General features: G+C 44.9%; 1 protein-coding gene across 1 annotated transcript in view; it reads right to left on the bottom strand.

Moving 5' to 3' along the window:
* Positions 1 to 9,647: 9,647 nt before the first annotated feature.
* The window catches only part of LOC119440290 (neural cell adhesion molecule 2), a 55,273-nt gene continuing 43,319 nt past the window's right edge, over positions 9,648 to 21,601 (bottom strand). The window contains exons 4-8 of the mRNA XM_049662852.1: positions 18,981 to 19,184; positions 18,050 to 18,346; positions 12,257 to 12,544; positions 11,039 to 11,329; positions 9,648 to 9,865 (exon numbers count right to left, since the gene is read on the bottom strand). Coding sequence (XP_049518809.1) covers positions 9,648 to 9,865; positions 11,039 to 11,329; positions 12,257 to 12,544; positions 18,050 to 18,346; positions 18,981 to 19,184 — 1,298 coding nt within the window. The remainder of the gene's footprint in view (positions 9,866 to 11,038; positions 11,330 to 12,256; positions 12,545 to 18,049; positions 18,347 to 18,980; positions 19,185 to 21,601) is intronic.

Here is a 21,601-nt window from a genome sequence, read left to right as displayed (position 1 = left end):
CGTTCACTTTCGTCAAACATCGCGCTTACTTTAATGCCGCAGTAATTGCTTCTAAAGTTCGGCCACAAATACACCTCAAAATGCGTTCGCATGTAAGCAGAAAATGACCTCTCCTCGTGGTGCGTCATTGCTTAGCAAACGCCCAGAAATAATCCGTGTCCTTTCAGCCGCCCAAGTCTGGACATGGCAAAAAAAGAAAAAGATAACTCTGGCAGCTTTGGCGTCCACGCTGTAACAGTCCTCGAGAACGCATTTGCACACAGCGGTTTTCATGCTGCGTGCCTCGGGTGCAGATACTTAATTAAATTCGCAATTCGAAAACTTAAACGAGCTGAAGGGTTTGGTGTCACCAATTAATGATTGGCTGTGAATAGCTAATTTAACGTAACGTAGACAAAGTGCAATAATCGTTTTTACATACAGGGTCTTCGAAGTCACACTGTCCGCAATCTCAATAAACCGGCTAATTGTTACTGTCGCAGGTGCATTATGCGCTCTGGCAGACGCAATTTTTGTTAACAAGTAATGTAAAAAAGGAATAATAGTGCCCGGACAAGGGACGTCACTGCAGCCATTGTTTTACAACGGGACTTGTCTTCATCAAGGCACTAACAGCTTTCCTTACCAGCTTTTATGTGCGAATAGCTCACTAATAAAAAATGGTACAAATAACTAGAGGTGGGCGAATATCCCCTTATTCGAATACGAACCAAATACGAATAGTAACTTTTAAATATCAAATCGTATAGCCGAACGCGAACGCACACATTTACAGCAGGAATATCTATTTTTGTATATTTACCTATCACGCTTGCACTGACTAGTGAAAAAAGGCAATTAACTATCATGAACAATTATGATCAGCTTTCAGCAGAAGATCGCAGTGTGATTTAAAACACCGCACGAATAGCCTCTAAACGTCTTTGAAGCCTGCTTGGAAACAAGTTTTTCAAGGAAGAATGGCTGCTGTATGAATAGCTTTCCAAAAACGCTAAATAAATGGGTGTTGAAGAAAATCACTAGTTTTGGAAAAAGAAGAAAAAAATGCTTCTAAAGGCTTGTGTCTTTTACAAAGCTAGAATTACCGATTTTGGTTCTGTATTGTTTCGAAAACTTTTCTCGTGTTAACTTCTGATAACTTGCGACAGTTTGCTATAGCAGACGGAGAGCATGCAGTAACCCTACCTTAAGTTAGCGTTTGCGAAATATTTGGCGAGTTTTGATTGTCGAAAATACCAAAAAGTTTATTTTCGGATACAAATAGTTTGTGTGGAATATTCGATTCATATTGGAAACTTCTGAAATTCTACCAACCCTACAATAACCAAAACATTGCTAATCAAATTCTAATGTATCGCAATTAGGGTATGTGTTTAATTAGAAGCTTGAAGACAACTGTATTTTAAGGTGACCCCATTTTGTTCGACATTTCCAGAGAATTTCTATTCCCAGATTTTCGTGGTGAAATTTGACGCCCCACTCGCAAAATTTGCATTTAGAAATAGCAGTATCGACCCAAACAAAAACTAGCCACCTGAAGCGGCTGGTTGCGAGGGACAGTGGAAATTCTATCCGGTTTTTGCCAGCTGATTACGGTGTAGCTGCTGGTATACGCTACACCCCGCTTCAAGATTGGCGTCCTATGAGGACTCATCTGCCCCACAAGAGGGTATCGTCCTTGTTTCGAGACTGCCACCTGCCGATGAGATATTAGGACACTCATTGCCAACGTTGATGACGTACATCTCGGCGCAAAAGCGGTGTGGAAGTATGAAACAAAAATGTGGCGGTCTTCGAATACCAAAGGTTCTGAATTTCTCATTCACATGTTTCCATAATCACGAAATCAAGAATGTTTACAAATATTTATGCAACATGCATTTGTTGGCGGTACTTGTTCGCGAATATATTGTCCCTCTGAGTGCACAAACCCTCTGCGTCAGCAACGCTTGTGTAACGAGCATAGCCTTTTCCAATAAATTATTGACAGTTTGACGTGGAAGGCCCTGTTTATAGGCATAAAAATGAGACCATTTATTGTACTTCGCGGTAATGTGGAGGAAAATATTTATTTATTAATTTATCTATCAGACACTTAATTTGGTTAAATATCGATTTCACTTGTAAACTGATTCCCTCTTGAGAAAGCTTTGGGAAAACAATAGCGCCAGGTTGTCATTCTGTATGCGAGAATTGTGCCTCTGGCATGACCTTTCTTAGCGTTCGTATATCATTACCGTAAACGTCACTCACCATCTTTGCTAAGTTTCCGTCTTCTCCACTTTATTAGGAAGTATATGAAGACAACTAGTATGATGAGCACGAACAACAGGCAGATGAGCATAGCGATGAGGCCTTCGTTCGAGACTAAGAACTCTGACCCTGGAAAAACAAGAAAGTCATTTTCAAAGAGTGCTCTTACAATGTGCACCAAACGGTGCTAGCTTGGCTCCGGCATTCACTACCAAGGTGCAAGCGATCAAATCGGATCTACAAATAGAGATTAAGGCAGTAACACGACCAAAGTAGTAAGCAGCCCGAGGGAACATAGAACAGTTTTTTGTTGTGACTGTGTGAATCCCAAATACATAAAAAAATCTGGCCTCCTGTAAAAGAATACAAGCACTTCGCGAAATAAAACGATGCAAAGGGGGATATATTGCGATCTGTGGGTTCTGGTATGCATTATTAAAAAACGAATTATTGCGGAAACGCTGTGCCTGTTGAGACATGGGTAGGCTCCACCAATCGCCTGCGATTGGGGATGAGAACAAATTGGGGATCAGAACGAATTGGCAATGGCTACAGATTGCAAGAAAAACTTCGACAAAAGTGATAATAACCAGATTGTTACAGTGAAAATTGGGCATGTAAGGACCAAAGCATTCTGGAATAAAGGATTGAGATGCCGGTGTTTTGGTATGAAATCTTAGAATGGGCTAGTGCACAGCAAACCAACACAGGCGCGCGAGAAAAGCACAAGAAGGCCCATACATAACACCGTGCCCGTCTCTGTATGCGCTCTTCTGGTTTCTACTTCTTGTTAGCGCTACACTTGTATCTCAATAGGAGCAATTTAGAAGCAACTAAAAGGAAAACCATAACGTACATTTCACATACATTTTGCAGAAACCTGGCATTCAGTGACCAATGTTGATGGCTGTGCGTATACCTCATGAATATAGTTTCTAGTTTAGCAAGTAATAGGCTCAGGTCATCTGTTCTTTTTTTCTCTCTAATTTCCTAAAAAAATCACCGCATATCCACGGGCTGAATGATGATGAGTGGGCGAAGCTCCAGAGGGAATCATCGTAAACCGTGAATCTTCCGTGTAATTCGCCCAGTCTCGCCGCACTAAATCGAACGATTGACTTCCACCAATGACACGCGCCACATGTGACGTCATTCCTATTTTATAACAGCGCCCTTCATTATAATTGCACCATCTCCCGCTTAAGGGGACGCTAGCACAAACGCGTTAGAAACGTGCAGTACCCTCTAGTAAGGGGGAGAGGCCACAGCGTCGTACGCAGCCCTTTACACATGCCGAACGTGCACTGCGTTTGCCGACGCCATCACATGACTGCTGAGAGAGTATAACCCCCGTATTCATAAATGCTCCTCGACTTGAACTTGACTTGCCACCGCCTTCAACGCGTTTCGAGCGCGCTGCCCAAGGCGGTGGCAAGTCAAGTTCAAGTCGAGGAGCGTTTATGAATACGGGGTTAAGGCGGAGAGGCCACAGCGTCTTACACCAGCTTCTTACACGGGCCGTAACGCGCTAGCAGAAACGCGTTAGAAACGCGCAGTCTTTCGTTAATGTTGGGTATTTATTGTCATCGTGGTGCGTGTGTCCATTAGCGCTTCGTGGCGTAGTGTATGTTTTGATCATGCCCAATGCGTAGTGGTTAGCGCCGCGCGTTCGGAAGCGAGGGGTCCCTGGTTCGATTCCGGGCTACGGACACAACTTTCGGAATTTTGTTTTCATAAAAGTAGAAGTGGCTACCTACTACTACTACATACTACAGAGGAGGGACAGACCCACACTCTAAGGAGCTTCGCCCCTAAAATAACTGACAAGTAATAGTACAAATAACCTGAAGTAATGTGACCCCTTTTTAATTGATATCTCTGTATTTCCCGCTTTTGTTTTTAATCCGTCATTTACTTCAATACAAATTTTAAATCCGTACATTCGATGTTGGTCATGCCTTAGGAGCCGTGTGCACAAAGTACCGTTTTTGTGGGGTCTCCGCATTATTTCACTCTCTGAAAACAGCGAATTCCCAGCATTAAACACCGAAAAGCCGTCTGACGCGTGCATAAAGCTAGAGGGTGTTGTTTTTCCGCCTACCAACCAGTCTGCACTTTTCGCCACCACTTTACTGAGGGCGATGTCAATGACGATGTATTCAGGATAATTCACTACAAACAGCGCTTTTGTGCTGCCGAAAGAATTAGAATTCAAATAACCACTCTAAGCGACACTTCTCAATGAGTTCTGGCACCAATTACCCTCTGTATAGTCAACTCGCGGACGTCAAGCTTAAAAATGAGAAATGAAAGACCTCCGCGAATCCACCTGCTCTGAACTCATTGAAAACGACCGCATTTACTTTACACCACGATGCTTCAAACATTGCGCAAGGGTCTTGAATGTATAGTATGTGCAGTATGCCAGAACTGTATGTAACAACACGATAACGGCGACAGCACAGAACGATACCATTTCACCATTTCGACTGTGACGTCAATGGCAAGACGACGATAACATTGGCGGCGTGACCGCGAGAATGGCGTAGTGTACGTATATGGTAGAGACGATGAAGGCATCAGCAAACGGCAGGACAGGACAGCACTATTGTAACCTTGACCGCAATAAGAGAACAGGATGTCAGCATGAAAACAAGGACGATGATGGTGGCACAGCTGTGGCGAAAATGACTGATTATGAAATAAATAACGCGGCAACTAGGTTGACAGCGACTGTGACGGAGACAATGAGAATGTATTTTTTTCTGTTTTAAATTTACGAAAGTGGAAGGTAGTCGACATCATGTCGGCCTTTCACTGAATTTTACACAATATAATGAAATAGTGCCGTCTTTACAAGATGACAACTTATAATGATACACGGGTTGTGTACGAATGCTGCGCCGCCTACTCAGGCTTGCCATTGCTAATTGTAGCGCAGCGGCGTCCGTTGGGAGCCTACGAGGACGGGCCTACACAATAAAAAATGGAATGTATGGTCAATAATTAGACCTATCTTTACTTCTTCAGCATGTTAGCTGCTCTTGCCTCTAAAATACAGCAAAATTTATTTGCTTCATTCTGTATATGCGTGCTCGTGAGTGTATGACTCATCTGTGTGTATTCGAACATTGTATTGTCACTTTTTTACCGAACACCTTAAGTACAGGATTCCAGGCCGCATGCCAAGCAAACAACTTTATTTTTTTTTTAAATACACCATCTCCTTTCCTATAGACACACACTCAGAGTCTGTGACGCCTACGCTAAATGCCCTACCTAAACCATCCCGTACAATATTTATGGGATAGCTTACTGCTTAGAGCGTTTACAGCCAACATAGCATTACCGCAGAGGATTTCGGTTGCCGTTAACGGCGATGCGGAAGGTTTTGTTTTTTTATTAGCCATATGGTGAGGGTGATGATGAAACAGAGGAGGTGGTGGTAGTGAGATGCGCAGGAGGCTTGACCGTGATTATATGATGACGGCGTAACAAAAAAGATGGGCGGAACAACGAATAAGAATAGCAAACCTAGTTGTGAACTCTTAAAAAAACAATTGTCGCAGTACACATATTGCTCCAGCTGCATCATTCTGTTTTCGAAAGCCATCACTATACTGTATGCGACAATCCTCAATAAAGCCATGTGTGTATTAAGTTTCCCTAAATACTGCAGAACCTGGCTCCACCTGTTCTGAATTGTGCATATGGAATAACACAGGAACAACAAACTCTGCTTCGTACTCCCATTTTGATCGTAATATATTTCGTGTTTAACGCTAACGGCAGTCACATGGTGGTAGCCCAAGTTCGTACATGGATACAACAGAGCTATACCAAGGAATTTTGGCTACTTTATCTGATGTGAATACCATATTACATCAGCCGAGAAAAAGCATCGTTAACGCTAAAAATGTAGACTCGTTAAGACCCGCTCACCCTTGTCTGCCCTCCACTTCAATTATACGTGCCTCGTTGATTCACGCTACCTTTCCATCAGGTTGTCAAATTAAGACAGTAAAAAATTGTCACTCCACTCTGGTTCGCTGATCTCGAGGTGTTATCTAAAGTTAAAGGTTGACCGCCTATGAGGACATGGCGCAAGTGTTGTTCCACACTTGCGTTTTTTTTTGTGTGTGTGTTGAGTATGCAGCTTTAAAAGGTAATAGTGTCGAAATTGGTCAACTTGCTCAACAACTCCGTTTTTTACACGTATTGAATGCTTCAAAGACGTGATCAGCTGTTATAGTCAAGTAAGCAACTAACATGTCATTTGTAACGCACCTTATCTCATTGTAATACGATATTGCAGCGATAAATTTTACATTAGTGCCAATATAAAATCATCGCACATTTCTGCTCTTTTATTCTCAGCCCATAGCTTATAACTTGATTGCCCAGTTGACCTCATACACGTGAAGCACCTCATTATTTCCCGTTATGTCGGACCTGCTGTGGTTTGCTACGTGTTTGAAATGCATAATTACCTCCCTTTCAATCAATTCCCTTATCTGCAAAGTACTTTTTGTGACACATACTACTGGGGTCTCGTGCATCGAAACTCTTTTGAGCCAATGCTGAACTAAGTATTTTTATTCCAGAATTGCATCTGGAATTACTGCGTTGAAATTGTGAAGACCTAATAAAAAAGCGTTAATATACAGTATCAGAATATGGCAACATCACCGCATCAAATTGATAAGGGAAGTATGCGTCTTCAAGCACACGTGCTTCCTTGGAAAACACCATTGGTATGACTATGTAAGACTACTTCCAAGTTTTATGTACCCGGAACGAACTAAAATAATAAGTTTATTCCCCAAATGCAATATCCTTACGACTGAAATGTTGTGAAATCCGTCGCTATCAGTGTACGATGTACATAATCTTCTATACTCTGTGCTTACTTGAACTTTATGTGAAGTGCCCATGACTACACTACCAAACGCTGCTTCTAATTGTGTTTAGCCAACTGACACGGGCCTAATGCGTAAGTTTTACGTTTCTGATTCGCAATGGGCTTGCTTTGACTTTTCTGTGAATCACGCCTAAGCGCACTCCGACATTTGTTTTTATTTTACTACGACTTCTAAGCAGTCTAATATTGACGTGTTATTTTGCAGAAAAAATTAAATTATGAGGTTTTACGTGCCAAAACCACGATCTGATTATGAGGCATGCCGTAGTGGGGGACTCCGGAAATTTGGACCACCTGGGGTTCTTTAATGTGCACCTAAATCTAAGTACACGGGTGTTTGCTGAGTAGGAAAAAAAGTATTTGCTATGTCCGATTCACACTGTGACTTTCACATATATATAAATATGTATGGATATATTCTACGTTAAAATAATACATTTAAACCGCAGTCACTCGCGCAGAGCTGCTCATTTTTGCTAGATTTGCTTGGTTTTCTTAAAAAATTCATTAAGGAAGTGAATACCTACATTTATTCGTTACGTAGACTCTTCCTTACATGAACAACTTGTTCATGTTCTGAGTAGGAACATCTCGCTCGTGTACTGTTATTTCCTGTTCAATGTTTTGAACCCGTAGTCTTCGATTTTATGTCATAGTTCCCAAAATTGTTCTATGAAGTTACGGTTGAGAACATGTCACTTGGCGCATAAAGTGAGCACAAGCGGCGCGCCAAAATTTTTGCATCTACTGTGGCTTACTCTTACTATCCGGTCCTAGACAGAATATGCTGAAGCAGTGCTAACTGTTTTTCGAATGCCATTGCGAGAAAAAAGCACGCCGTTTTCCTCTCATCTCGTCTCAGACCTTTTTGGAAAGATTTCGCACTGGCATGGGCCATATTATTTTCCCAATTGTTTTCTGGGCGATCGGTTAAAATCAACTCTCGCCGCTTTGATCAAACTGGTCGACGGTATATCCTTGCCTGGGGATTTATGTGCTTTCGCATTGAAAGGAGGACAGGGATCATGGGGATAAGGGGTTCCTATTCTTATGGTTTATTTTCCTGTGTACTATGGAAGTTCATATAGGTTGTCCCAGCGTTCAGATCCAGTTTGAGACAGTCAAAAACGTCCGCAATGCCCCCGGGAGATCAGGTATTCGCATGGAGTAGCGTAGCGTGAGCAACACAAGAAAAACAAACGAAAAGAAAGGACATATTTTCCATTCAGGCAGCATTAACTGGTTGGGAGTTAACACCTTTTTTTGTGTCGTTGTTCGCTCTGCGCTAGTCAATGCGAAGATTATGTACTAGAGAAGTCCAAATTTCTACTGTACTGACAGCAGCTACGCCGTGGTCGTTACAAAAAAGGTGACGTTTTCTGTAACGCAATGGTTGTCTCAAGTACGGCTAATTTTCTGTTCAAGGTACATCTCCGCTTAAGTTCCTTAAACTTCCAAGTTCTTCCTTAAAAATAAAAATGGCTGCGGCTTAGCTCAGCTAACCCTGGATATAGAAAGCGAAAGCTTGGTTTAGCCTGGTTAAATCTTGGTTTCACTTGGTTAACCTTTGATTAGCTTAACTAACGTTGTGGTCCAGCTTCCGGCGTTTCTCGAGCTGAACGGCTCTCTCTTCCTCAGTATTTGACGCTAGCTTCGCGCGCTTGGCATTCCGGACGCTCTCCAGTTAAGCAGCTCACCGAGCGATATCCGCGGGGTGATCAGACGCCGCTTGCCGACGATGGCTCCAAGCCACCCGCTCCCGCGCAACGCTCCCAGAAGACGGCCCGGCTTCGCTCTCATCCATGGCCAAGCTCGCACTGACTAGGCGAGTGCGGCGCTACTCTTAAGGCCACCACACATGCAGCATTTTCTTTGCGTTTTCTGGCCCTTCGTCACCCGGCGTCGCTCAGCGTTGATGCTGAGGGAGGCGGCAAGGCGAAACGCCATGCTCAAGACACACCAGATCTCGCCGCCGTCACCGACGACGCCGAGAGACGCAACAGCCAGATGCGCCGGTAAAAACGCTGAATGTTTGTGTACGGGGGGGGCTGGCTTTAGGTGGTGGCGGAGCTCGGCGCGGCGAGTCACGTGATGCGTTGCCAAGGCTGTGGTCAAATGGAGGTTAAATTGCTGGCGACGGCGAAACTCGGCTCGACGTCCTTAGTAAAGCTTTCGCTTTAACCCTTTGTCAGGCGGGAGAAGTTTACTCATGGTTTCAGCTATACCTTTTCCCAATTGAACTGTACCACATGGAAGACTAGCAAGAAAACATTATTATTCCTTGTACAAGAATATTATCTGAAAAATCTGCGGGAGAACACCTGTCCTACATATAACATGAGGCCATGAGCAAAGGTGGGACACCCGTTGTCCCTCTGTACACCTTGGGCTTCATCCTTTCAGGCTCTGAGGTGAATACGGCTTCTTATGGAAGGGTTCAAAGCATGCAATGCAAAGAGGCATTTCCCAGGCTTTACACACAAGCTTTGTACGTGCTCCCTGCGAAGTTGTTGAGCACCATTGGCACCTTTTGCACGTAGTGGTGGTGCACGGGTAGTGCCCTTGCCAATTGAACCGAGCGTCTGTTGGCACCGCTGTCGTAATTTAGCAGTTCTTGCATCCTCTCTTGTGATAGACTGGACTGCGACAACACTTTCGAAAGCTCCTCCGCACAGTGATATAATGCCATTTCTGTAGTAGAAGAAAGAACAGGTATATCATGCCGTTTCTGTAGTAGTCTTGGACGTCTTCAACCACTACGTTCAGCATATTTGCAGGTAGCTGAAAACAATGGCTCGCTCTTATGCCAGACCTGTCTACAGTTGATCTAACTGTATTACTGGAGTACAAGAAGTAATTTTTGCACTTACCGGTCAACTTATTTGTGGGCAAGAGCAACCAAATTCACGCGCTTGAAGAGCGACGACAGCCAAAAAACATAGGGAACAGCAAAACAACTCGAATTATTAGTGACACCTACCAATTCAAATAAAAAACTTAAAATTATAGTTGTTTTATCTTCAAAGAGATGGCGCTATCTGTTTCTGTGGGGCTACGTACGTCCCTCTGCGCACTTGAGGTAACTTTCGCTTGGGATTGCAGGTGGGACATATATGTCCCAGTGACCAACAAAGGCTTTAAAAGGAATTGTAATAATAATCAATTGACATTTCGTACGCATGATATTACTGCAATAATTGGAAATAATCGTGTCGGTTTGGGTAGTTCACCATCCTCCCTAGTATATTGTCTGTCATATATGTCTGTTTAATCTGGATGATTTTTTACTGGTGATGTTATCTGTGAACGCTGCTACTTCAGCATCCTAATAGCTGATATGCAGCATTTACCTCAGGTACGCTGCCAAGCATACGAACACTAAATGTTTAATGACCGTGTGGGGTCTCAGCTCAGCCACGGCGTATCATTTTGAATGAACATTTGACGAGCTTTATGATAGAAATCATGCGACCACCTCCGTAAAAGGAGGTGGTCGTGGAGCGCAACGGGTTTATTTTGACGACGAATGCCCTTTTGAGATACATTGATTCTTAGTAAACGAGCATTTCTCAAATCGATTTAAATTGACGTGTACTAGTTATGACTTGTGCCAGATACCTCCTGGTCAGCAACGGCAGGTCAGAGCCTCTGAGCAGATGGTGCGGTTCGCGATCATTGCACAATCCCACGATCCAATCCGTAATATAGGTCAAATTCTGTAGCTTGCGTGAACCCGTTGGAGGAATTTGTTACTACGCTTTGTGAAATGTGCCGTGAACGAGCACATAAAATTAGTCGCTATCGTCATTCTTTGTGCACTACCGCCAAAAAAATGAACTTAATTTTCATTTCTGGTTCTCGTACCGGCCGGGACGACGACGAACACGCAGGGCTGCCTCTGGTCGCCGACCTGGTTTCGCGCCCAACACAGGAGGGTGCCGAACTCCTGGTGCGACCGGACCACGTAGCGAGCCACGCTTCGTGTGCCCTCCCAACTGTACGTGTCCAGCCTGGCGCTTTGGTGGAGCGAGTTGTTGAAGCGCCAGCGGAAGGTGACGGCCGGCGGCTGCGCTTGCACCTCGCAGGACACCTGTAGCAGCTTCGATAGCCGCGTCGCGTACACCAGCCGCTGGCCGGACTTGCACACGGGAGCATCTGCGTACATCCATCACAGATGGAAAAAGTCGAGCTCGTTCATTTCAGACCTCCTGCATTAAGGTGACGGCAGGCCCATGGGATAGGTGGTACCTGTGTGCGAGTGCGGACAATGTTGCCAAGATAGAGAGACCGCAACGCTGAACGACCTAATTTTCGCGCCATGGAGCAATAAAATAGTGTTCGCGTGAAAGATAGCCCCCAAATATTTGTTCGATATAGATAAAGTGGGCTCACAAAGCCATGGTTACGTCACGCTATATGAAAGGTTCCATTGGCTATCAGTACCGACAGCAATAAATGCACAATCATAGAAGTTAAGCAAACTCAAGTCATCTCTGCATGCATACGGCGAAAACACATATCTATTCCAAGCAATACAAATGTGGGCCTCTATTCTAAGCAAGGTTATGCAAAAACTTTATAGAAACATCACGCATTAGCGAATCGAAACGCTGCTGTTTCGCAGCGCTCATTGACAAATATTTCGTGCACCTTTTCCCCATGTATACGGTAGCAAACGAAACTTTTCTGGTTAACTTCCCCACCCTTTCCTTATTTTTTTTTCTCGCTCTGTCTGAGTAACCGTTCTGAGTAAATTATAAAGTGAAAGGGAAAACGTCAACATTTGCCTCATTTCGCTGTACTATTTTAGAGCGCCGCTTGTTCAAACAAGCCTAACTTGTTTACAAGACGTGCCAGGGTTGCTGGAATATTATAGCGCAAAAATACAAAAAAACGCATTCTTTGTTCATTTTGGTGCGAATCATTCGCTTAGCAAGCAGTGTATACAAATACATGCTTTTATTATCTTACTTTTCTTGCCTAACACGCGATGGGGTCAAGCAGCAGAGACGTGTTTCAACTCGTGTATCACGAAGGAGACTTTTTCCAGCAGTCACTCACAAGATCACAAACGTAACTCACGCTTCAGTCGCAGCTGCACAACGTTGCTGAGGCCCCTGCCCTCCCTGTTGGCAGCTGAGCATGTGTAATTCCCCACATGCATCAGCGTTGCTTTCTGTATGGTGAGCGCCTCGCGATGCACCGTGACACCATCTCTGGCCGGCACCAGCGGGCGGCCGTTTCGCTGCCAGAGGAGCTCCCTTATGGCCGGGTTAGCGTCCACGCTGCAGCCCAGGGTTATGTCCATGCCTTCCTGCAGGCGGTCGGGACCGAGGTTCGGGTCCATCTGGAGCCGCAGCTTGGGCCGGTCTGCGATTCATAATAAGTTTCAGCGCAAACAGAACGACACAAGAAAAAAGACAGAAGGGCGACTCTGCAAGTGTCCACCTAGAGTCCATTTTGGTAGCCGCCGATTGGCCGAAGCAGTACGAGCGAGAAGGAGACAGGTAACTCCGACCCCAGCCTGTCTCCTTCTCGCTGGCCCAGTCAATCAGCGACGGCCGAAATGGACTTTTCACTAGGTGGACACTCCCAGAATACCGCCTGGTCTGCGGTCTGTGATGCTGTTTGATGCATGAAAGAACATAATAACTGTTATCATCCTATTAATCAGTGTAGTATACGCTACGGCAGAATTACGTTAGTTTTTGGCGACGGGATCAAGCGAATCGCTACGCACGTGGGCGCGAGATCAAATCTCGGCCCACGGCGGGCGGATTTTGATGGGAGCGAAATGCGAAAACAGCCGTGTACTTAGATTTATGTGCACGTTAACGAAGCCAAATTATTCCTGTGTCCCGTACTACGGTGTGCCTCATAATCATATCGTGGTTCTGGCACGTAAAACCTAATCAAAAATAATAATTAAAATTAACCTAGTCAAATCAACCAAGCAAAGCTAACAATGGCCGCGTTTGTTGCTGCGATCATTCTAGCTTGTCAGCAGTGCAACTTTATTGGCCTGTAAGCTTAAACTCCGTGGCTCAGTAGTTTAGCGGTCTCTGAACGGAACAATACGTCTTCCAAACTATTTACTGTATGAATGTACGCTTTACTGAAACACGAGAATCTGAATATGAGTGCGCGTTTGCGTGTGGCTTCTCATATACCTTCATTTTCACCTTCAAGCAGCAAAAGAACTAAGAAAGATTGCTTGAGGAAGCAATATTTTTGCGATAAACAAGACGTTTAGGGAAATTACTGGGTCGCAACTGTTACGCACGTAATGTAAATCCGCTTAATGAGGTCGTTAAGCTATAACAAATATAGCGTGTGGTTATGAATATCTATCTGCGCAAGTGTGTGTGTATGTGTGCGTGTAAGTAAATCTCTGTAGGACTGGACACATCGATAAAAAAAGCAAGGACGTACGTTGCACATGCAGCCAATACATCTCTCACACACAAAAAAATATTCTTGACCCTGTTCACGATCCCACGTGTAGTGAGATTACCTTTCTTCATCAAGTCGTTTCGACAAAGACAGACAGACAGACAGACAAATTAGCTACGACTCCTCGTCCGTGAATTCTTGTTGGAGGACTTTAACACCAGTCATTCACTTTTAGGAAGCATCAAAGTACACTCCACAGAATTAAACCTTGTTTCCTTCGCCTGTCGCCATGAAATTTGCTGTCTAATCAAGGTCAGTCGCACTGTTTCTGCATGGCCGGACGCACAGCAGTTGTTTAGATTTTGATTTTGTTTCACAATGTCTCACTGACAGCATCCACAGGGTCAAAGATATAGAAACTCACAGAAGCGGCCACATTCCTACTTACCTGAAAATGAAGGGCCTAAGTCAAATCGGCTTCTTCTATTCCGTCAACAAACAATGCATTGGTCCATGTTTAAGTAACTTATGGAAGACGTATGGCCACGGAGGCTTTTCGCCCACACTGGAAATTCAGATCGCCTAGGCCATGCAGGATGGTATGCGTTCATTTCGACCATTGGAGAAATATAAAGATTTTGAGGCGGAATTACAGCGCCTCCGTTCGATCCGCCGGCGAGAGGAGCGACGATACAGGTGGTCAAAATCAATTTACGACCTTACAGAGGACAGAAGTGATGAAGTTGGGAAATCTGCAGGCGCCAGTTGGAATCAGCTAGCGCAAGACAGGGGTATTTGGAGATCGCAGGGAGAGGCCGTCCTCCTGCAGTGGACATAAATATAGGATGATGAAGATGATAGAGGACAGATGCATGAAAATAAAATTTAGCCTCACATTTATTTGCTGCAAGATCAACGCTGGAAATGATTTATCAGTCTGTCAATCCGCGTAAAACCCTGTCTGTTACATAGACAAGAGTCCGTGGACATCAAACAGCTCTTCAACAGCGTCATCTGTTTAAATCTCTAGCCCTCCATCAAGGACACCAAGAAGTCGACGTAGCCGAAGATCACTGCGGAATGATCACGAGCCCAACGTTCCATCCTAGCACATTTATCTCTATTGTCATTCCTGGCTCCCGAGATACTCGTATGAACGCTCCTTTCTTTCTAGAAGGACTGGAGGTCGTACTCGCTGGGTGCAGGCATTCTTCGTCACCAGGACCCAATAATGTGCCTGTGTAAACATTGTTCAAGAGGGCAGAGATTCCCTCCTTGACCTATACAACGCATAATTGCGGGATGGCTTTGTCCGTACCACGTAAAAATCCAGTCACGTTGTTCCGCTCCACAAGCCCGGCAAATTTCGCTAGGATTTGTCATCGTACTGTCCAATAGCACTGGCCAGCTGTGTTGGCAAGGTAATGGTGAGCATGATCTTGACACAGTTCGAATGGTACTTGAAGTGTTACAGCGTCTGTCCAAAATATAATGGCTACCTTTCGACGCAGACGGTCGTCAATAGATAGCGTTATTGACCTTTTAACGTATCTACTATCGACCAAAAATGTTTATGGACCAAGCGATCTGACAGAAAGCTGAATATCTCCGCAGCCTCAAAACGCAGCCTGGTATTCCCCTTTCCAGCCTCTACTGGCATATACGAACAACATAGTGATGTGCGGTTTTACTGGTCATTTTTAAAGGCTGCTCGTATATTTAGCGTTTTCTGAGATTCCGTGGTCCGTAAACCTTTTTGGTCGATAGTAGAGCACCATGAACACCTGAAACGAACCACTGCGGGCTTATTCTTTGATATTAAGGGACCCTACGACAATGTAGTTCGTCATGCAGTTACGGACGCCAAAGAAGCTTTAGGGATTGGCTGACACGCCTTTCGCTCGATACGCAGGTATTTGAATGCAATATTTTCTTGATTTTATTGAAAACGGACGAACGCTATCTGGTCATACCAGTCGTGGTGTACCGCAAGGCGGAGTACTGAGCCCTACTGTATTCAACCTGGTGCCCGTTGGCTTCGCCGATTCGTTGCCGCAAACCGTAGAGCTCTCTGTATATGCGGACGACATTTGCATATGGGCTTTGAGAGTGACATGTGTACAAATCCACGCACAACTTCAGGAGACTTCAACAGCAGTGTCAAGATATCTGAGAAGGCAAGGCCTGGAGCTTTCACCTGGTGAGTGTGGACTCGTTTTTACTCGGAAATCGATGGCCCCGAATGCTTCGCGGAAAAATGGCGAAATTGTACCAAACAGACGTACGCACCAATTTCTTGGGGTCATCATTGATAGACTCCTTGAAGCCCTCACATCTCGTACATGGCAAATTGTTCGGCCGCTATTGTGGATATTCCCGAGTTTCTCGGTGGGACGCCCTGGAGCATTACCCCAGCAACATTACCATCAATGTTGCAATTATATAACGCAATTATATTTTTAGATTTCCTATGATACAGCTTACCTGTACTAGGAAATACTTGCACGATAAATCTTCGTAGACTTCAGAGTGTGCAAGCCCAAGCCCTCAGATTTCTTATGAAAGTCTACATTGCTCCAGATGTCCTGAGAGCACACGTCCGACCCCTGACTCGGACTCCCTCCCTCAACCTTGCTTGCTTGCCAGCAAAGAAGCCACATTCAACATTTGCCAAAAGTGTTGTAGAACATCAGTACTACTTGCCAGTCCAATTCAGGCCTGCTACACAGACGGCAACATATTTGTGGTGTCTGCACCGGCCGCAGGTACACTGGCCAATTACGAGCATCAAAACGAAAGCTGAAGCGTTGTTGTAAGTTTTAAAGCAAGCGACGTTCTAACCCATCTCTAACCATCATAAACTGGGGCAGCATGTCTACACAGAGGCTTACGTAAAATTCAACCGCTCTGTTGCTGCAGGCATCCTTCCTGCAAATCTCATGTATGACAATATCGAAGAGTGCAGAGCTTGCTGTCCTCCATGCTGCACTTGATTTCATTAATCAGGAACCACCGCAACAATGAACAGTTTCTTGTGATACCCACACAGCCCTTTAGTTCATACAAAGCCTAATGCACCACCGACCCAATGAACAATTGGACTCAGAAAATCGACGGAAATGTCATCACAGCCATGACAAGGGACACAACATAATCTTTCAGTGACTTCCAGGATAGTGCAACATCAGTGGGAATGACCACGCCAACGAAGCCACCCGATCTGCACATGAAAGTGGTCAATGTGTTTGGATTCCGCTTTCGCGAACCCACTCTGCGGCTTGGCTGCCTTGAATTGCGTTGGACCTATTGGACATCAAACGTTTCCACCATATGTCGTTTGCGTTCGTTGTCTCCCGATATACAGATGCATCTAACGCATGCGTTGTCACGACGTAAGCAGACCATGCTGTATCGTTCGTGGGTAGGTGTCGCATTTACAAACTCTTATGCTTTCCTTTCTCTCTCTCTCTCTGACGTGCGACACATATGCAGCTCTGATGAGACGCTCGCTCAAATTATCTGTCTCCCCGCGCTATATTGCCGAGAGGCAAGTGATGTGCAGAGTGTTGGACTAATTGGACAATTGTCCAATTAGTCCAATTAAGAACACCGCCACCTAGTGCTCTATAATGTACGTGGTTTGTTTGTGCTCCTCTTCTTTTTCTCTCTCTCTCCCCTTCCACTCTGTTTCTCTTTTTATCCCCCTACTCCGTAGTAGCAAAGCGGAAGCTACTTATGTTTAATCTCCCTGCCTTTCTATGCATCATTTCCCTCTCTCCTCCCTGGAGCGGTGGGAGCACCAACGGACCAGCACCCGCCCGGATCACCAGCGCAACCTGGTGCACCGGGCGAAAAGAATGGCTCGGCGCCAAATATTCCTGGCTAAGGGAGGTCTCCCGCCATAGGAAGAAAACAACCATCTGTTCAATACAGGTTTATTTATAATTGAAAGCAGCACTACTTTAAAGCATATGTTCAGGTCATTCTAGGAAGGAAGCTACTGATATGAAGCTTATAGAAAAAGAAGCGTAATCGCTCCTTGTTTATATTACAATGTAACTGTTTTGCGGAAGGCACTGACGTAATTCCCCACCTCTTGTTTCGTATGTTATACCTGAAGACATTGCTTCGGCAAAATCTTAAGCTGTTGTATGAAATCCTGTAATTTTTCTAATCCATCTTACATTCGGGATCTCTTGTCTTCAGTTTCAGAACTTGAGGAGTGTAGAAACATTTACAGGGAAGCTACCAGACCGTTGACACGCAAGATTTAGTAAGGCCTCTCTAGTCCTGTCTCACTTCTTAGCACTGTCCCTCAGTTTAGGAGCTTTCTTTTTTTTTTCAAAAGATAAACGGGAACCAACTCGCCCAGCTTACTACCGTTACCACCTCTACTAGGGCAAAAGCGAAGATCAACAACACGCCTCATAACAAATTTGAGGCAATTCTGTGAAACAGACTGAACGGCAGAGCTGTACTCACAGTGTACATTGAGGTCCCACTGGTCTTCCCGCACCGATCCCGGCATGCGTTTGTTCTCGGCGCGGCAGACGAGTGTCTCGCCATTGTCGCTATGCATGGGCGTGAACTCGACCACGCTCGTGGTAAGGTTGCCGTCCTGCGAAACGTGCACGAACGCCTGCTCCAACTGAACGCTGTTCTTCCACCAGCTGATATCCGGAGGCGGCCGAGATCCCCATACTTCGCACAGGATCTCGGCCGGAAGGCCAGCAGATACGGGGGTTTCCGTGCGCCGTATCTGGACCATCGTCGGCGATACTGCGGCGCAAGGAAATAAAGAAAAGGGCCAATTTAGATCCTACGCACCTCATAGGCCTAATTCCTCGAAGCTTTGGCTGCATTGCAGCAAGAAGGTGCCCACACGGGCTTCACTGAAGGACAACACCAATGTTTGTTTATCAGGCTATTTAATATAAGCCAATGTACTGCACTCCAGCTAGAGCTCCCACTTCAATGGTACAGTTGCCCGAGAAAGTTTAGGGGAGACACGATTTACAGAAAAAGCTGCATTCCAGCGAAGTCTGGGTATATAGCCTCGAATTCAAGGTCTCACTGTGTAGTAGGCCTTTCACCTACACATTGATCTATACAAAACAGGAACTCGCATTTGCCGTCCTAAGGGTCCTAAAAAGAAGTAGCAACCTAAGAAAAACAACTAAACGGATATGTCAGTAACCAACTCTGAACAAGGTCTTCATACAGGTTCTGAAGAAAACTGCACAAAATACGTGGAGAAAGAGCCAGAAAAACAACCACGCGCGGCGTCATTGCACTGTATTTTTTTTTTTCAATTTTTCTTTTTCAGAACATGAATGCACAGAAAATAGCCCAACTCTCGGCTTTGCTGTCATTTTATAGGCACGGTAAGCACGTAAATAGATTGGCATCTCACGGTTCATGTCGAGCGTGACGGAGGCCTCCCCCTGTATTGAGACGTTGTTGGAGGACACGCAGGAGTACAGCGCCATCAGGTCCTGGCGGCGCAGGTTGTGCAACGTCAGCGTCGAGCGACGCACGTCGCCCGACGCCGTCGCGATGGCGTTGGCGTACACAGGCTCCCCGTTGCGCCTCCACGTCAGTGTCGGCGCTGGTTTGCCTGGTTGACCACGCCCGTCGCGAATGACGACGCCAGGAAGATCCATGTCCGTGGCCAAGCGGGGAACATTGGAGAGAAGAAATATTTCAAAAGCAACGCGGTTATTCATCGTATCGCGAACGCTCGCTGTAGTTGAAAGGCAATCAATTTTAAACTCCACTGTATGTACTTGCATCTTTACCTAATTCTCGTCTGGGAGAATCGCCCTTCTAGTACCTTCAACCTGGATGGGTGGCTGTTCGGCCCTGCGGAGCGCTGATAATTGAAACTTGCCGCATGCCACGCTCTTGCTTACTTCGCTTCTATTCGCAAATTGTGGTCAAAGTCTGTTTACTCTTTCCGAACAAATTTCAGCGTTGAGCTTTCCTTCCACTCCTACCTTCTTGTTAATGATTTGTCTACACTGACGGCGCTGCCTGCTCCTCTTGATACTCACACAGATCATATAAAGCATGAAATGGTTTTAGCTCCCAGTGTCGCCGACCTTCAACCGGCCGCGAGTCAAAATCCAGAGCCGTTATCCGGCACTCAAGACGAGAATGCGGCGACAACGAAACGAGAACATCCGAGCACCGTTTCGGGATCAAAACGATATCATCCGGGAAACCCGTCAACAAAAAAAAGTATTGCTACCGATTTCTTCCTAATGCTTGTTCGCAATATCGCTCAAGCTGTAACTTCTAGTACGCTGAAGTTTAATTTTTTATTTCCAACAGCAACGTTCAAAAACTACATACCGTGCACTATATACATCATTTTATCTTTTCGCGCTGAGACAGGGTTGCCTGTGCTCGTTTCAACGCCAGCGGCCCGTGAGATCCGCGGCGTGGGTTTTGCGCCGCCTCCTTCGAGAGATGGCGCCCCGCTACGTGACCAGGTAGAGTTCTATACAGTAACTCTATGACCAGGCCGGCAGCGTCCGGCGCGCCGCGGATGGTTGTTTGGCCAAGACGAGACTTGAAACGAAGTTCGGTTTAAAACTGGTCCATTTCCGCTTAGTAAGCCTTCAGGCCTGCGTCGCGGAACCAATCTGCTTTTCCGGCAGCCATTTCATGCTTACATCCACTCTCGATTACGGGAGAGCCAGAATTTTTTTTTTATCCAGTGTCGCGGCCTCACCTGCAGACTTTCTTAGATATTTTCTTACATCCCTTCTCCTCAACGCACTAATATGAATTGATTCTTGTTGTTAGTTACGCCATAGTTATTGCACGCCCACGATTCACCGATTTTTGTTTCTGTTCTTGCACGTGCTTATGCAAAAGAGAATCCCGAGTGCAAAAATTCAAGCATTTTCAATAAGGCTTCGACTGGGGCTAGTTGGTATGACATCATTCTGTTTACTGCGCCTAACTGTTATACAAACGACAAAAAAAACAGAGAGAGACTGACACACATGTGCCCTGACATTCACCTGTTTATTATTGCTAGCGCACGTCAAACATATACACGATAGGGTGACTGAATGTAAATTACATTTGGCGACACACTGCGCACGATGCGTCTGCAAGCCTATCTTCAACGAAAGCAAGGCTTTGGTTCGCTGTATGACCCCTACATAGCGTACACACTGCATAGTTTGTTTGTGTGTTTATTATTTAGCTTTCTTGGTATTTCAGCAAGTTGGACGGATCCAGCAGGTGGCATATAACCTATTCAATTAATCGCATTTTTTTATCACTGAGAATTCGCTGAAGTGGTAAACTGCACAATTATTTGGTGCTGTAAGTCTGCCGGTGCTGTCGTCATGAGAAAATCACGGTAGGCAAATCTAGCGGCCATGTCACTTAGTGAGCATTTTTGTAAGTGCATATTTTCATGTGTGCAGGGAATTATTGCGAAGTAACGACGGTACGAGTATTATACGACGGTATTATAACTAAATTACATATTGAACGTATATTATAGAATGAAAAGCTGAAGTCCGGCATTGACTTGGTGCCGCATAGTCGTTACCAGAAGAAGCCAATCAAATATTCTACTTTTACTATATCAAAAGCAGTGCAGCTTGTTTCTTTCTTTTCTCTTTTTGATTTTCTTTTCTGCTCTCACAACGTTACTATTTCAGTAAAATTATTTGAAAACTTAACGAGAGCTACACAAAATTGTCTTGCATACATCATTTATGTTCTTTGGCAGACATATTATGCTTGCATGAAAATTGCGCTGACAGCATATATTTAACTCAAGCTCAATAATTATTCTTTATCTCTTCAATCTTTGGGTCTGCATTTATATATTGAAAGCTTGAAAACAGGCGCCACCCAAAGCAAATTTATTTTGTCGGATTTTGCTACTAAACTTCTGTTCAGCATACTCATCACGAAATAAGTCGCCAAACTTGGGGCCGTGTAATGTAAAGCTATTCCATTCTAATTTTATTCCAATTGTTGGTGTCAAATTTACCTAACCGCCAC

This window comes from Dermacentor silvarum, chromosome 2 (genome assembly GCF_013339745.2).
Source record: "Dermacentor silvarum isolate Dsil-2018 chromosome 2, BIME_Dsil_1.4, whole genome shotgun sequence".
Classification (NCBI taxonomy): domain Eukaryota; kingdom Metazoa; phylum Arthropoda; class Arachnida; order Ixodida; family Ixodidae; genus Dermacentor; species Dermacentor silvarum.
This window is presented reverse-complemented; position numbering and strand designations above follow the sequence as displayed.